The following is a 19017-nucleotide window of genomic DNA, read 5'->3' on the forward strand; positions in this document are numbered from 1 at the left end:
GTCCGTATATCTTATGTCCATCACTTCTAAGCGTGTTCATCTTATGCCTAAAGGTACGGGTCTTGAACAGGGCCTCCTTGAATCTGGCGTGTTTGATGTGTTGTTTCACCACATACTTCTTAACCCCTTTAGCTTTTCGGATCTCACTATTGTCGGCTTTCAATATGGAGTACATCTTAGGCCTCAAACCTATGTACTCAGCTATTGGCGTGCCAGCACACTCGTCCTTCATCTTACCTAGGACCTTTTTATTTACCGTGCTGTGTATAGTATGGGTCTTAGGATAGTCGCTGGTGTCGTATAAATCGATGTGTTTTTTCATGTCCTCGTACACGTCCTCGGTTCGAATCTCCATCAGCAGGGAATCCGTGTCAGTGTACAGCACTTCGCACCTGTCGCCGTACTGTTTCTTGAGCTCGTTGTAGTAAAAGTCGTACATCAGGTGTTTGGATAAATCGAGGATACTCATCCCAACGTAAACAGGTCGGTTGAATTTTATGTGGCTTTTCTTCATGTGTATGGCAACTAGGTCGTCTGTGAATATTTTATTACGGTTGAATGCCGGACTGGCTATCAATTTCCTGAGCTTGTCTTCCTCACTAGATCTAACCAGTTTCACGGTTACGCGTTTCCTCAGGTTTTCCATAGTCTTACCAAACACCGAGTTGTTCATGAGCTTGTAGAGATTTTTTTCAAAATCACTGGTGGCTTTTTTTCGTAAGTCTGTGTTCATTCTGATGTAGGGCTCCATCCATGGGCTCTGGTCGAACATGAGCACCCTATGTATTTTGGTCAGCCTCATACCCAATGACAGGTACAGCTGTAGGTTGCGATAGTGAACTATGTACTTGGTCTTATTCATTAAGTTAGGCACGAGTTTTTCAACGTCCGCCACACGACCACCTGACAAGTTATGTTGGTACTCGGACATCCAGTCTGTGTTAACTTTCATACGTTCGGGTGCAAGGGGATAGCTGTTGTGCGATGTGTGTAATTCCTTGGGATACTCTAAGTCAACTTCGAGGATATACCCTTTGTTCGAATCTGGTGCAATGCTCATAACATCAACGTGGGGTACCCATTCGAATCCCCCTGTAGGTAGATACTGGCTCATGGCCCAGCCGTACAGGTTGTTTGCGTCGAGGTATAGAATGTGATTGGTTGGTTTGTTAGGATCGTAACCTTTCACGTATTGATTATTTGCTTTAGCGTATCGTTTGGATGCCATGGAAATCCCACCTCGCAAGCCTTTCTCAATGAATAGGTGCATGTCGTAATCTGTGAGCAATTCCAAATTAACTCCGGTCTTTCTAAGCAAGGCGTCCCACGACAGACCTGGGCTGGTGTAATACCATGCGGGGTCGAGTTTATACTGCTTTAAACAGGTCCGCCTGAACGTTTCAAACACGTCGGCTAACAGCAGTACATCTGTCCTCAAGTACAGGTCGTGATAATCGCCAAGGTTCTTACAACCCAGTTTATTCCATACGTTAATCGCGTGTGAGTAATCGTCTCGTGAGACGGACGCTTCATTCAGCTTGCTATAAAAGCAGTCGATAGGAGGTAGTCTGGTCTCTGTGAACTTAGCCCAACTATCCATGTACTCATATGGATATACACCCTTCCTCATGAGCAGGTGTCTAGTCTCGGCGTCTGTGTATCGATCTGTGATAGGGAAGGTATTGTTGGCCTTGACCAGACTGTCGAGTGACGACAGGAGGAATTGAAACGAGTCAATGAACCTAAGTCCGTTTAAGCTGAAGGAGATGTATCTCTCCATGTTGTTTGGGATGCACGATATATTACCATCGATTTTCGCGATGGCCTGCATGATCAAGTGAGAGTCGTATCCTCTCAAGTTGTGAAAGACAACGGGGATGTTTATTGTCTTAGGGTTGATTTTAAGCTTGAGGTTGCACGCGTTATGAGCGGCGCCTCTATACTTACCAGTTATGTGACAGTGATCTCTCACCGAATCACCGTTAAGTGGCGAGTCGCACACGTGACAGTTAGTGCTACTGGCGTGAGCTAGCATGTCGGCTCTGGTCATACACATTGGAGCGATTTTATACAATGCATTCCTAATAATTTTTTCTTCCTCCTGCAAGCACTTTAGAAACCTTTCAGCCGCGTCAGGACCCCTATACACTACCGGAGCTTTCGTTTCCCCGTCACAACGGACGACAATGTATCCAAACGAACAGGCTTTATGCTCTTGTGTTTTGTGGGTGAAGGCACCACTGGGGGAATCCCCACCCACAACTAAGGCTTCGAAGTCGGCGTATATGATATAAGGCACAGACATTTGATTCTTGTGATTGTTGAATTTTAGGATATTTTCACCTTCCTTAGGCATGTCGACTCGTATGGCCGTCTGCCCAACACCTTGACAATCCTCCAGGTGGGATTCTAATAAATCGGCCCGACTGAAACAGTGTAGGCATCGTACACAAAAGTGTTTTTCCCCAACGTGTTTCGACTGGTCGTGCAACAACCGGCTGAGATGTTTTATCCACGTGTAGTGATACTTTTCACCTTTTTGAATCATGAATAAATTAATAACTTGACAATCCTTCACCGGGCTGACCCTGTGTACTATTGTTGTGTTACCTTCGTGTCCAAAGACATTTATAGCCAGATTATTCTGTTTTTCTACTTTAGTGATCTGGGATATTGGGGTGGGTTCATCTATACCATCCCAGTTGAGCCCATCGTCCTGTGGATAATTAGAAGGCCTGTTCGGATTAGTGGCAGCTGGAAATAAGGCTGACCTGATAGATAACCTCAAGCAATCGTTTCCTCTATTCTTAACGTTTACTATGGCTTGTTTGTTCTTATAGTAGGGAGGCAAGGCTAGGTATGACCCACCTCTGAACGGCACGTATTTAGCTATATCTAGATAGACATTATCGATTTTATCTACAGCCCACCCGGACCCTAAGTGTGTGTAGCGTTCTAGGTATTCTCGTATCTGCTGAAAACTTGTATCGATTGATGCGTCAATGGTCTCTGCATGTGTGACGACCTCTTGTTTACCTCGGAAGTAAGGCTGAACATACTCAGTGGTACTCCCAACCTGCTTATCGAGCGACATTTTCACTGTGATCTGAAACTTGATACTTCCTAGATTATTTAGTTCCTGGTTGACCTTATCAGCTATCAGAGGCTTAATATCTGTAATGTCTATGTTTCTATCAATGTGCATGCGCCAACCTCTCAAATAATTGCCTACGGCGTGCTCAGTGCGCACGAACTGTAGGTCAATAGCTCTATTCTGTCGTAATAATTCTACAAGCTGTGGTTTTCTCATACGAGAATACCCGCCTAAACCCAAATCATGTGCCTCGGCTTTCAGTTGTTTTACAGTTGGACGTGCTACTGGGGCATGTGATAACAATGTGGTTAACCCGGCTTTCCCCAGTTTTGAATAACCCGTGTATCCAAGCTGTTTCGCTTGAGCTTTTAACTGTTTTACTGTAGGAGGGACTTCTAAACCTAGTAATCTCAACAATGCTGGCTTCCGCATTCTAGAATACCCGATAACACCTCTCTGCTTTGCGGCCCGCTTGAGCTCACGCACAGTAGCCATAGTGTTTACACCTAAGAGAATCAATGTCTAATTGGTCGGCAGTAACTCTTAAAAAATATTTTCTGGTGGCCGGGTACAATTCTAGACATTCTGTCAAATCGTCCCACGTACCTGGTAAAATATATAGTGTGGCTGTTTCAATCCAGTACTCGCCTTGGGTATAGTATTCCTTGTATTCACTTATACTCGAAAAACGTTCTATATGGTATTGAGACGCGATATCCCGCTCCCATTCGAAGGGGTGAGTATACTTAACACCCTCTTTAATCCATACCACGTCCACTATTATCTTAAATCTGAAGCTACCCCATAAAGCCAGTTCATATTTGAATATGTTTTCCACAGACATAGCTATACGTAGGTGTGTATAATCTCTAATTGGAGTCTATCTTGAGCAGTCGCCTACGTTCTTTTATGTAGCCTTTTTTATTCTCGTATATGAGTTGATGTCTGACTACGTTCGCTCCGTGAGCTTTACATAAACAGTAGTGTCCTTTAACCCCGATACCACACACAGAACACGTGTAGTTAGGACTTCCCATATGGAAACAACAGAACCCCTGATTCCTGCATTTCCTACCACAAGCCTCGGTCTTCCCCATAAGTATATATTCGCATCGGTATGGAGCGGGTCTCATGTTTACTTATATAGGTATTTTAGTTTAATTGCTTTGCAACCAACGCAGTAGCTGCTATACCCAACACTATGAAGCCCAGTTCACGATTCATTTGTCCCTTGGATGGTGTGTAGTACTGAGCGAGTGTGGGTTTATTGAGCGCTTCCAATCGTTTACCAGTTAGTAGATAGTATTCTTTCATTCCTTCATCGACATCGTTGAATGTTTGAACGGCATGGTTTTCACGCTGGAGTTGTTCGTTAATGAAATCGAGCCTCTGGAGGCGTTTTTTAGCGTACTCGGCCTGTGCTCTTTGTAATTTCTCAGTAGCGAGATCGTGTCGCTTCCTTTCTTCCTGTATTTCAGCCGCGTGATCATCTCGTAGTTTCGAGAAGAGGAAATTACTCCCGGAAAATGCCAGGGCATTCACTAACGCCCCACCGACCATCATAGCTATCGTAGCCATCCCTATATTTATTTCATTATATTATCAGGTATTATTCCTTGTTTTACTAGGATGTCTTTTGTGGCCATCGCCATACCAAGGTTCATTATGAGCATACCCATATCCTGCAGGTTGAAATCTAGCTTGATAGTTGGTTGTTTAAGCACCATTTTAGTCAACCGAGCGTACCCTACTGCTAAACTGGCGACCACTGTGGCGTGGTATGCGTCGTTGACGAACGTTTTCCCCTCAGACATTATGTATATGATATAAAATATTTTAAATTATAACATGATATGCGGGTCTACCATGGGGGATACCCCCATACCCCCACTGTTGGGGGTTACCTCACTGTTGGGTTGTGGCTCACTGTGGGAGGTGTATAACCATGTTATAACCACGGCAGCAGTTACACCTACAGCCAACAACAGTCGGGTTGGGTTAGTCACTTTATGTTGGTTACACCACCGTTTTTTACCGGCAGCTACTCTCTTAGGATTCTTCTGTCTGGTTACTGTTGGAGGTACCTCCACTGAAGGGGTCACTGTTGGGGGTGGGGTCTCCTCCATCACTGTTGGGGGTACCTCCACTGGGGTTTCCTGTGCAGCATCCATCTATACTATTATTATTATTCTTTCTCTCAAATTGACAATGTTTTGCTGTGATAATCGCCGCCGTCACTGGAGCCAACAACATACCATATTTGTGGTACAGCCCGCAGCTGATAGAGCTCACGGCGTGTTCGATAAAAGGGTCTTTATCTAGGTCCTCCCACAGGTAAAGTCGGCGCTCTGGTGGAATGGGAAGGAATTGTGATACAATACCGGTGTATATCTGGGTCATAGCCGATCCTATTGTTTTTGTCATTTCTGCTCCGAGCCGGGACTCGTATCTAGCGTACAGCTTATCGATTTCTTCGGCTGACATTTTGTTAATTTTATCCGGAGTGTAGTCTCCAAAGTAATGTTTGGCTTTGCCGCCAACAGCCAACGCCACCAGTTTCTCTCGCTTGGGGGAATCCCCAGTTGGGGAACCCTCCACAGACAATTGTTCGAGCAATTCCTCACACTCCATCTTATAATATAACAAGTAAGATTTAGTTTTAACTATATAATACCCGATACAAACAAAACACAGAGAAATGAAGGTTAAGTTGCACACGACAAATACTTCAAATATCATAGCTTTGCTTAGCTTTGCTTAGCTTTGCTTAGCTTTTACTTAGCTTTGCTTAGCAAACTATATATGCTACTGGTTGGTCGGTTTTTAGAACAAGCTTAGCGTGTTTAGTTTCAGCGAGCTGTTTCTTCACCCGTTCCCGTTCTAATTTACTCATCACATCGTTCTCTCTCAAACACTCCTCAAACGAATCCCTGTCCTTGCAGTGAAATAAGGCCACCCATCGCGTCTGCTCCCTGAGGTCTTTCAACACCGAGTTGAACTTCTGCGTTAGCACCCAGACGCTGTGATTTGCATGCCGGCCGGAGAAGGCCAGGTACGATAGCATGTCTCTCTTTTTTGTTATCTCGCGATTAGCGCTGCAGTCGTCCAGTATGAACAGCGTCGGTTCCCCTTTAAATTTCTCGTGAAGAGCTTTCAACCAATCCTGCAGGCGTGTTCCAGGGTCGATTTTGTGTACGTCCGGGTCCGTCATCACCCAAGGTCGCGCGTACGTTTTATTCATGCTCAGAGTAGGGCACATGATAACAATGTTATCGAACACATCCTTGTAGTAACCCTCCAACATATCCAACACGAAAACGGTCTTCCCACAGCCAGTCTGCCCGCATATGATAGCGCAGTGTGGGTCAGTGGGGAGGGGGAGACCCCCATACCCCCCAGAGGTTGGTAGTTTATTGGGGGGGTACCCCCCACTAGTAGATGGCTTGCACGAATCTCCCATTGTCTATATTAAGTTGCGCGTCCATAATAACGTACAGATATAATTTCAACTTACCAGCGGTTTGAGCCTTCTTATTAATCTGGATGGTTATCCCTTCGCTGCCGTTATCTATACGACGCCCGCTACCGTGCAGTTTATCATCATCCGTGGATCGCATGTCCAACCATAGGGCGTACTTGGTGGTCAGGTATTCACCGATCTGCACGGAGCCGAGGTCCAGGTCCTTTGTTATGTAATCCCCCACTGGTAGCTTTTTTATCTCATCCCACTGCTGGTGTGGCCTCATACCATGACTGAACAGCTGGTTGGGCACGCCCTCGATGGTCACTTCCACCTTTTCAATCTCGGGGTTGAAAAACTTCTCGCTGTCCCTCCGGAATGGATCGTAATCCTCCACGGGGACGACCAGGATACCTTTCATCGATCGCGCCGGCACGTTCAGGTTGATATTCCACACAGTGTCGCTCTTATCTCGCACGACTGATCTATGCCTCAGTACGCGATCGTACAGGATAGCCATCTTCCCAGAGTACTGGCTTCGAACCTGCCTGGCCAGCTCCGGGCTAGTGACCATGTCGAACTCCAGAGAGATGTTGTCTATGGAATAACTGGCCTCATCACCGTTCGGCGTACGCACTACTTTGCTATAGTCATTAAACGTGAGCTCGTATTCAAGCCTATCACCCAGCGCGGCCTGGTAAAACGGCGCGTGTCCCGTGAGCAACTCGAAGTCGAGCGGCACGCAGAATCGATTCCCGTATGCTAGAGCGATGGCCTTTTCACCGTCCGATAGCTTGTCTTGTTGGTCTGTCGTGAAGACGTACCCTATACGCGCCCGGGTTGATTTGCTGATACCCTGGTACACATCGTTGACTCGTTCTCTCTCGCTTTTCCAGAGATCCTTGTAGCAGTGAAACACGTCGCTGTCGTCGATGCTCAGTACCTCGTTACCGCTGATCTTGACGGTCGTTTTCTTGATGATAGCTCGACCCACGTTCCGCACTAGCTCGCGTTTGTCGTTGTCGGAGGTCAACGTGATATTGAACGCCAGTCGAACAGTGCCTGGTACAATGAGGTCATTCTCACCAAGGTTTGGAAATCTAACCAGCAGAGTTTGGTTCTGGTCTATCTTGCTGGGATTGTTGGTGATGGTCACCGACTGTCGCACGGCTCTGGCACCTAATGGCTCTCTCAATTTTCTGAAAGGATCTAATTTTCTACCGTACATTGTTATATATAAATAAAATATATTTAAATACTAATGGATGAAGACATACCTATGGATGATATGCGGGGCGCTAGTGCCCAGGCATCTGATGAGCAGGAGACCTCATTTACTAGTTTGCCATTGAGCCAACAACTTTTAGAAACAACGGTAAATGATTATTACGAAAGTTTAAAAAGTGATAAAAACTACGTTGAACCCCAGGGTATATACCATAAGAATTTTTTTGTTGATACAAAGGGTGTTCTACGTCTTAAGTCTGCCCCAGGGGTTGACCTCTTTAACAAGATCACTAAAAAACCACTGGCCTTGTCAACTCTAGCCAGCCGCAATGGTGGTGCTAGATTTATCATTGATCATCTAAACATGCGTGATTACGGTGGTGCAATACCTAAGACCGTTAAAGAAGATCTGCAAGCTACCAGATCCCACCTCACCACTATAGATGAAATGACGCCAGAGCGTGCTACAGAAGCCTCGGACAGCATAGAAAAACTGTTGAGCACCTACTGGGACAAACCGTTACCGGGGTTTGACTTTCCGGTAAGGGAACTGTACGGCTTAGACGAAGCCGTGAAACGCGTGCGTGGAGAACTCGTGAACAACATGGGGAAACTGAACGAAATCGACGAGCACATCGCTAGGGAAAAAACCAAACTCACCGAAACTGACGACGATGATATGAAGAATCGTATCAATGAACGACTACGCGATTTAGAAGACGAGAGACGTACACGATTGGAAGCCGCTTCCTCGAATCGTGAACATCTTCGATCCCAGATCAGTCGCATTCGGGAAACAATCGATAGAATACTGAACGAAGATACAACTTTAGCCAACAGGATTCGGATATTATTCCGGGAGCAAGGGATCACCATCGCCAGCATTCTGACTGCATTGGGTTTAATCATATCAACCCTGGTGGTGTCACTGGTGGGTGGTGCCCCCACACCCCCAAGTGCCGGCGGTGGAACTCCAAGTGGCGGTGGTGGTGTTAAAGACTGGATCAAAAAACTCGGGGAAGGCCTAGCTAAACTGGCTGGTAAAGCCGCCGAAGCCCTTCCCGGCATCCTGGGTAGCATCGTCTCGTGGTTGTTGAGCGCTCTGTCTAAAACTGCCATGTGGCTCAGTCAAAACCTGTGGGCAGCCATCGTCGCCGTGGCGGGTCTGGTGTACGTAGCGGCTAAGAAATCTTTAACCAAATAAGTCCCAAAGCTACCCCACCAACCACTAAGGCTGTTTTATTATCAATATGCTGCTGATAGGTGGTGGAAACCCCCACACCCCCCGGGGGTACCTCCACATGAACTTTAGGCTCCGGTGGTGGCGCAACTATACCCGTTTCACGTGGTTGGGTGTGTGGGATATAGGGGGTGTTAATATCGGGGTTGATACCCAACTTTTGATCCTTCGTGGCTATGACTATTTCGTTGTTATAACCCACCACTTTTTTTATTCTCAGTTGCATATCACTCGGAGCCATGTACAACCCCACGCCGAACACGTAATTGACTTTCGATCTGGCGTATTCTAACACGTTTTGGTAGCGTTCGATGGCCCTCGGGAGATCAACTGGTGAATTGATAGCATCCTCAACGTTGGAAACGAATTGTGTCTGAGCGTCGTAAGCAGTTCCCTTACCGAGGATGTTGGAACGCGTCATCGACTGCGCACCCAACAGCGCCCACACGTACGTTCGAATCGAGTCGTTCAAGCGTATTGTACCAGCACGAGTGAATCCTTTCGATGTTTTTGAGATCATTTTAGTCCAGGCTGTGGCTGCATCAGGACTGGTTTGCTTTATACAGCTGACATGGATCTTTTCATTCGTTGTGGGGCCTGTAAATGTATGACGGTGTGGGTTGTATGAACCATCTTTAGAACCGGCATAATATTTTCCGGACCTGTAGAAGTACACGAGAACTATACCGAGACCATGGTTCACACCAGGAAGGCGAAAGTCTTTATTCGTTGGAATCTCAAACTCCCCACAAACACGTTCATAAGCGCGTCTATCATAGGGGTTATTCGTCATACTCCACGCTTTATCTTGGGGAAGAGGAGCACTTATTTCCTTCAATATTCGTCTCGTTTGATAATAAATATGAAACAAAACAACCGCCTTACTCAGTTCGTCTATACCGTAGTCTGGTTTCACACCCGACCCTGTCGTCGCACACCACACAGCAAAGTTGAGTTGGTTCTGCCAAAACTGCATTGGGTTTTGATTCCAGTTTACCACCGCCTGCGCGTTATTAACGGACACGACATACTTTTCAAAGATATCAATAAAGGTTGTTTTAAACCCCGTACCATCTGCATTCACCACGATTTTCAAGTGTGCTAAATCCATATTATAATATATAAATTATATATTATAATATGTACATAACACTTCCAGGAATAACGAGCGGTGAGGCCGTTCAGCTGACGCACGCGATCGATAACACGTCAGGTCAACTCGAAGTCGCACTCTGCGATATCACCTACCTACCGCAATGGACTAACATTAATATCAGCAACAATAAGCTGTTCGTCAGTGGAACTCGCAGTCAGATAACTGACGGCTACTACAGCGTGTGCTCTCTAAACGACGAGGTCTTCAAACCCCTGGGAGCTGAACTCAAAATGAACGACTCAAACGGTACAGTGGTGTTAATCAACAACGGAAGAACCTCATTGAGGCTCGGCCGACCATTAGCGAGGATACTCGGTATGTCTCCTGACGAGATAAAACCAACAACAACCGTCACAGGCACGAAGTTACCCGACCTAGTACCGTACCGAGAGCTATACATTCATCTCGGTCAGGTGAGCACAACGTATAACATTCAAGGAGGCCACCCTTCCACTATACTGAGAGCAGTGCCGGTGAAAACTGAGAAATTCAACGACGGTAGAACCGAGTCGTTTTCACCACGGCAGTATAAGAGATTAACCCAGGGCAACATACCTGAGCTGACAATATCGGTGTTAGATATAAATCATAATCCTGTAAATATAGGATACCTCAGCTTAACGCTTCACGTAACATGACCAGCGCACAAGGACCCGGAGTGAAAAAATGCGTCAATATCGGGATCTCCGACCTCGGAGACACACGCGGTTTCGACGCTCCCGGAGTAGATGGTAAATCGTACGCCTTGCAACTGAAAAACAACATTTACAAACGCGTTGAAATCCCCTCCGGTGGAGCCCTAAGTGATATGATAGATACCACAGGAGCAACAGCCAACACTAAGTACGCCCTCGTCAACACCGGTGATGACAACTGGAGAATATACCCATCATTCGGAGGTAAACTGTTCGACTTAGACGATGTTGAGAGCACTACCGTCGTCAAAAACAAACCATATATGCTCGTCTTCACCGAAGATGACAAGTGGGTGTTGTTACCCGATAACAAATGGTTTCTCAATATTAGACTCGTCTCCCCTTACGTGTTCACGGATAACAAAGACAACCACCTAAACAAAGTCGTGAACAATGGAACCCTGCTCGTGGCTTACGTCCCAACTCAGAGACGTAGCATAGTCGTCAGCCCAGTCAACACTATAGCAGCCCACATGCTATCGAGTAAACCGGCCATGCAAAACGTGAAATTGCAGTTGGTGTCTGAATTCGAAGGCGTGGTTAAGATACTAGAGAGTCTACCGGCAAACTCAACACTGTTCATCAAAGTCTACCTAGGGGAACCATCGGGGAATGATGTCGAGATCGTGAAGGGGATCAAACTCGGGTGGGTGAAACGCCACCAGTTTCAAGTTTGCAACGTTTACGTGCGGGTGGGTGTCGACTCCAAGACCAGTCTGCAGGGGGTCAACGTGATCGTAGAAAACAAGATATCACTAATCAATATCTTCCTGCCTGACAACATACACTTCATGGGTATAAAGTTAACCCCTGAATTATTATCAGAAAACCAGTTGGAAATTATATCATAATAGTATAATAATGACTAGTCATCATCCCAACACTACGCTTAACGACCTAGGAGACACGGAGGGATTCGATCAGCCTGGTGAGGAAGGTGAATTATACATCCTACACTTCAAAGACAACGTGTACAAACGGGTGCCGTTATCAGATTTTAAAGAACCCAAATGGCTGGTCAACTTAACACCAGCCTCACCTTATATCACAATAGGTGAAAATGCGGTGATCTCTAAGATTAAGAACAACGGTAGTTGGGTCGGGGATTTCATTCCGGAGAGGTCATTAATCATGATGGCTACTGGTCCCGGGAAAAATAGGTTAAGGACTATAGTAACAAATAAATTACCATTTCGCAATAATATATATAACATACATCTTGATATATCCCCCCCTTTCACACTCATCATAGAAGTCTTCTTTTTCTATTTAGGTAATGAAAACACCTCAAAAGAACAACAAATTTTACCCGGGGTGTCACTACACTGGTTTGATGAACACACAGACAAATATTGTCGTATTGTTATACAACAGGATACCCACGGGGCCCCTATAAACCGCTTAATAAGCCTCAGTGGGGTTTTTATTACAACAGGAAATTCTATTAGCCTCTCACCTATTACCCTGATTGATGGTCTAGATCTTGTAGGCTTCAAATACATTGAAAGATTTTTAACTGAACCCCAATTAAAATATCTTTCAAAATATATATTATAGGATGGGTCTGTACCCAGTCGTAGAGGAAGTAGCGAAGACGTTGGAAACCGTAGATGGGTTCCGCTTGAGGCAGTTATGTGATGTGAAACGCCAACTAGAACAAGACCGTGACACGCGGAAAGCTCTATGTAAAAAGTACAATAGAGCTTTCAATATCGTGGACGGGGCTGACACTACCCTTATGGCAACCAGCATGGGACTAGGGGCGGCAGGCGTTGGGTTGTTAACCACCATCGTGGCTGCACCTATAGTGTTAGGTATTGAAATAACGGCTGGGGTGACAGGGTTGGTAGGGTTGGCGCTTAAGTTAGTATCACGCAGACTTAATCGTAAGGCATTGAAACACGATGAGATCAGGGTTCTGGCCGAAGCAAAGCTGAACACAGTTAGTGAGCGTATTTCCACGGCACTCTCTGACAGTAAGATCTCAGAAGAGGAGTTTCGTTCAATCCTATCTGAACTCACAAAATATAACGGAATGAAACAAGATATTCGATCCAAGTCTCGTAAGTCTGCTATCAGCGAGGACGAGAAAAAAAAGTACATAGCACAGGGAATACAAAAAGCCCAGCAAGCCTTTATTATGAACACCAAAGAGATCGTAGGCGGTTCACATTAAACTGTTTCATTGATATAAACATAACATAACCGTAAGCGAGCCACCGATCCTATATGGCCAGTCAAAACTTACAACAAATTATTGATCGTACCGTACGGCACAGTATTACCGCCTGCCAAGTCACGGTAAACGTGATGGCGTGGCTTTGTAGTAGGGGCAATAATAGTAAGAGCTAATGGTCCCACCAAAGCCTCATTTAGTAAATGAGGCTTTTTAGAGGGGTTTTTGAAAAGTGTTTTCGGACTATCATTCCCTATACTACTTATTGCACCTAATTCAATGCATGCACTGCTTACCCTTACCATGTTCATTTGTTCATTATACATATTTTATATTTACACAGCAAAACCTGTACTTGAAAATAGACGCAAGCTTTGGCAATGGGTCCACATCAGAGTTCTCAGTAAACAACTTAACAGTGTTTCCAGGAAATAAGTAAACTAATAATATAAACTGATGAATAAAAGAATACAATCAACTACAGTTTTCTAAGTTGTCACACGAACATTGTAACTTACTATTTCTATCTTTAATGTGTGATCATGTAATTTAATTCAAGTGACATCTTGGCTTTCGTCGCTTCGAAGTTTACGCTCAGACAGAATGTTTACTGCTAAGATATATGCACAAAACTGTCTTGTCACAGGTCATAACCTAGCATAATCCATCCTTTCAGTACCATAATATACTTATATGTGGTGATGTCCTGAGTAAAACGTCCAGTATCATTTTAACCCAAACTTCTACAGGTTCTACAGGTTTTCGTATCCATTGATGTCATCTGATTGGCTGAGATTGGTCATGGCAAATATGCCTCATTAGAAACAGTTGATAAAAATTGCTTCTTGCAACTGTGAAAACACTCTTAGCAAGGGTACAGTGATATTGTTGATCACGATAATGACAGTAAATGTATTACTGTATATATACATGCTGCCTGACCGGCTAAGAGAGTGAGTGAGTTTAGTTTTATGCCACTTTTTAGCAATATTCCAGCAATATCACGGCGGGGACACAAGAAAATGGGCTTCAAACATTGTACCCATGTGGGGAATCAAACCCGGGTCTTCAGCATGACGAGCGACTGCTGTAAGTTCCAGCAAATACTGATTGCTTGAATAAATTCTATGAAATTTGCGCCAATCAAAGAGAAGTCTTTACTGACAAAGTCTTTTCTTATTTGTTTGTACATAGAGTGTAACTCATAGATAAGCCGACCCTTCTACAGACTGCTTTATGGGTCCTCCTTTGGCTTATCTACAGTAATATACAGTTGTACTATTTGACAGTGAACATGTTAGTTTTACTGTGTGAACACAATGTTTCTATTTCTATGTTAAACTGAACACAATGTTACTATTTCTATGTGAATCTAAACATGATGTTACTATTTCTATGTGAATCTGAACACGATGTTACTATTTCTATGTGAATCTGAACACGATGTTACTATTTCTATGTGAATCTGAACACGATGTTACTATTTCTATGTGAATCTGAACACGATGTTACTATTTCTATGTTAAACTGAACATGATGTTACTATTTCTGTGTGAATCTGAACACGATGTTACTATTTCTATGTGAATCTGAACACAATGTTAATATTTCTACGTGAAACTGAACACAATGTTACTATTTCTAAGTGAAATGAACACAGTGTCAGTATTGCAATGTGAAAGTAAACACAATTTTAGTGTTAGTATGAAAAACTATATGCAATTGAAGACAATGATGCCTTTCACCACTGAAGACAACATACATTAAGAAGAACAAGTCTCATCAACTGTGCAGATAAACACAATCTGGCCATGAACTTGAATCCATTGTTGTTCATAAACTACATAGGAAATCTCATTTGAACATGATTACTTTCCCATAATAACCTTAACCAATAAGACACACGATCTACTACACTCAGTGTCATCTTCATGCCATGAAACTGGACATGAAACAATCTTGTATGACATCCATCAGAGCACTGTAGTATCATCTAGAGCTGTCTATATGGACATTACTAAGCACCTTCTATGCACTGGTCAATAGTGTCATTAGGGAGCTGTTACTACAACAAAAGAAACATGAATAAGGGATACAGATTCTCAGTGAGACTTTATCTACTGCCTACAGCACTATTTTCCACACAACTGATAACAACCTAGAGACTGTTACCAGCTCCTCAGCTCCCGTCACCTTAGCAACTTATCATTGTATTACAATAAAGAAAGGAAGGGCATCATTTGTCAGACACTGTAGGTTTTTCAGTTTGAGTAAATCTCTTTGTTGAAGTGTCAATACAGAGCTGCTATATAATTTGCAGTTGCATCAAGTTGTAATGGGCAATGTGAGATGTCATGGCTGGACATCAAAATAGATGAGACATCAACAATACATCGATCACTTATTGACAAGTATCAGAGAAATAACATTCAGCAGATATGTACAAAGGTCCAAAAGAAATCATATTTCTTCTATTGATTTTGTCATGAGATATTTCTGCACGTTGCGAGCATTCAATACAACAAAGCAGTGTTCAAAACATACTTTAGGAGCAACCAGTGATAAGATAAATATTTGCACTTTTCCTTAGAAATCATTCTATCCTCAATCTGTTCAGGATTTTGAAACATCAGTTTACTTACCTATAAAGGCATGTTACAAGTGTAGATCCAAGCAACAGTCATGGGTTGTGAAACATGCCATGTATATTGTGTTGGAATATTCCAGAACAATAAATATCCATATTTTTTTTTACATCAAGTTTGCAGAACGTTAGTTCTTCTAATCACACACAATTCTATCTTGGATTGTCATTTTTTCACATTCTTTTCACCAATAGAACCAATAACAAATCTGCAAGTACTTTTTTTTATATATTGTTATTACATGATGTCATGTCAAGATTTAAATAGCAACACAACATCATTATGTGATCAGGTGTGATAAAGGTGGACATATCCCAGAGGCAGGGTGTGATAAGGGTGGACAGATCCAAACGTCAGGGCATGACATGACTGATGCCAGAGACTAAAAGTGATATGAGTGGGATCTCAGATCTCAGAGTCAGGGTGTGATAAGGGTAGACAGATGCCAGGGTTAGGGTGTGATAAGGTTGGGCAGATCTCAGGGTTAGGGTGTGATAATGCTAGACAGATGCCAGGGTTAGGGTGTGATAAGGTTGGGCAGATCTCAGGGTTAGGGTGTGATAAGGCTAGACAGATGCCAGGGTTAGGGTGTGATAAGGGTTGACAGATCCCCGATGCAAGGAGTGATATGGGTGGACAGATGCCAGGGTTAGGGTGTGATAAGGGTGGACAGGCTTCTGCCAGGTGAGGCATAATTTTGAGTGTGACCCACGCTAACACTATGAGCATTGCCATGGTAACCAACACAATGTGAAAGATTGTGTTCATGGATGCAATCTTCTCTGATGAGTTGAAGCAAAGAACATCAGTCTATTTCTTGTTCACATGGGCAAGTCTTCCCAGCAATCCCAGAAAGGTTTTTCTGTTAATTTGCAAATTAGAGGTCACTCACCAGAAAGACAGTAGCTAGATGGGATAGCTTGCCAGAAGGTAACACTTCAGAGGTACTTCAGTCCAGGAAGTCAGAGGGATGCTGTATGCTCCAGTTGTCTTGATGCTGTAGCTCAGTATAGTCTCACAGTGCCTGAACATTGTTTCCCCTTACACCCAGGCCTTCTGCAAGGCTAAAGCCCGAAATGAAGCAAATGCAGATTTCTTCACATTCAGAATCTCAACCCCCCACTGGGGCTGCGGAATTTCAATTTGAAAGGAATTGTTTTTTTCAAAACTATATATATTCAGTTATTCAGATATATTCAGATAGTAAGCATTAGAACATGGCAGGTATGGTGGTATGCTGTGGTATTCTCTGGTATGTTGTCATGTACAGTGATAGTCATATTAGTTTGGTAACTTCTTGGAGAGACATTTGTAATTCGGAACAGTAAGGAAGGATAGTAATACATGGAGGAAGAACTTCTTCATTGCAATGACACTGACGTTTCAGTGGAGTTTCTAAACACAGTTTTGAAGCAAGTTACAAAACTTGCCTGATTATGATATGAGAAACTACACCGAAATAACTTTCTGACTCCATCTAAGAAGTGTTTCACTCATATGTTACTATACTTCATTTTGATTGTTTAGTATTGTTCTTGTTGAGGTGATGTGCAGCTGTAGTGGTGATGTGCTGCTGATGCGTGCTGCTGTTGTTGATGTTGTAGTTGAGGTGATACGCTGCTGTAGTGGTGATGTGCTGTTGTTGTTGATGTTGTAGTTGAGGTGATGTGCAGCTGTAGTGGTGATGTGCTGCTGATGCGTGCTGCTGTTGTTGATGTTGTAGTTGAGGTGATACGCTGCTGTAGTGGTGATGTGCTGTTGTTGTTGATGTTGTAGTTGAGGTGATGTGCTGCTGTAGTGGTGATGTGCTGCTGATGCGTGCTGCTGTTGTTGATGTTGTAGTTGAGGTGATACGCTGCTGTAGTGGTGGTGTGCTGTTGTTGTTGATGTTGTAGTTGAGGTGATATGCAGTTGTAGTGGTGGTGTGCTGATGTTGTTGATGTTGTAGTTGAGGTGATATGCTGCTGTAGTGGTGGTGTGCTGTTGTTGTTGATGTTGTAGTTGAGGTGATATGCAGTCGTGGTGGTGTGCTGATGCTGTTGATGTTGTAGTTGAGGTGATATGCTGCTGTAGTGGTGGTGTGCTGATGTTGATGTTGTAGTTGAGGTGATATGCAGTTGTAGTGGTGGTGTGCTGTTGTTGTTGATGTTGTAGTTGAGGTGATATGCTGCTGCTGTAGTGGTGGTGTGCTGTTGTTGTTGATGTTGTAGTTGAGGTGATATGCTGCTGTAGTGGTGATGTGCTGTTGTTGTTGATGTTGTAGTTGAGGTGATGTGCTGCTGTAGTGGTGATGTGCTGCTGATGCGTGCTGCTGTTGTTGATGTTGTAGTTGAGGTGATACGCTGCTGTAGTGGTGGTGTGCTGTTGTTGTTGATGTTGTAGTTGAGGTGATATGCAGTTGTAGTGGTGGTGTGCTGATGTTGTTGATGTTGTAGTTGAGGTGATATGCTGCTGTAGTGGTGGTGTGCTGTTGTTGTTGATGTTGTAGTTGAGGTGATATGCAGTCGTGGTGGTGTGCTGATGTTGTTGATGTTGTAGTTGAGGTGATATGCTGCTGTAGTGGTGGTGTGCTGATGTTGATGTTGTAGTTGAGGTGATATGCAGTTGTAGTGGTGGTGTGCTGTTGTTGTTGATGTTGTAGTTGAGGTGATATGCTGCTGCTGTAGTGGTGGTGTGCTGTTGTTGTTGATGTTGTAGTTGAGGTGATATGCTGCTGTAGTGGTGGTGTGCTGATGTTGTTGATGTTGTAGTTGAGGTGATATGCTGCTGTAGTGGTGGTGTGCTGATGTTGTTGATGTTGTAGTTGAGGTGATATGCAGTTGTAGTGGTGGTGTGCTGATGTTGTAGTTGAGGTGATATGCAGTTGTAGTGGTGGTGTGCTGTTGTTGTTGATGCTGTAGTTGAGGTGATATGCTGCTGTAGTGGTGGTGTGCTGATGTTGTTGATGTTGTAGTTGAGGTGATATGCAGTTGTAGTGGTGTGTGCTGTTGTTGTTCATGTTGTAGTTGAGGTGATATGCAGTCGTAGTGGTGGTGTGCTGTTGTTGATGTTGTAGTTGAGGTGATATGCTGCTGTAGTGGTGGTGTGCTGTTGTTGTTGATGTTGTAGTTGAGGTGATATGCTGCTGTAGTGGTGGTGTGCTGATGTTGTTGATGTTGTAGTTGAGGTGATATGCAGTTGTAGTGGTGGTGTGCTGATGTTGTTGATGTTGTAGTTGAGGTGATATGCAGTTGTAGTGGTGGTGTGCTGTTGTTGTTGATGCTGTAGTTGAGGTGATATACAGCTGTAGTGGATTGTTATTAGTATTAGTGGTATTTTATTAAC

At 43.9% G+C, this 19017-nt stretch overlaps 1 protein-coding gene across 1 annotated transcript; it reads right to left on the minus strand.

Annotated features, from left to right (window-relative positions):
- Positions 1 to 17203: 17203 nt before the first annotated feature.
- LOC137261997 (LIM domain-containing protein A-like) lies at positions 17204 to 18691 on the minus strand. Its single transcript, XM_067799800.1, has one exon. The coding sequence runs from the start codon at positions 18689 to 18691 to the stop codon at positions 17204 to 17206; it is 1488 nt and encodes a 495-aa protein (XP_067655901.1).
- Between the last annotated feature and the right edge of the window lie 326 nt (positions 18692 to 19017).

This window comes from Haliotis asinina, chromosome 14 (genome assembly GCF_037392515.1).
Source record: "Haliotis asinina isolate JCU_RB_2024 chromosome 14, JCU_Hal_asi_v2, whole genome shotgun sequence".
Classification (NCBI taxonomy): domain Eukaryota; kingdom Metazoa; phylum Mollusca; class Gastropoda; order Lepetellida; family Haliotidae; genus Haliotis; species Haliotis asinina.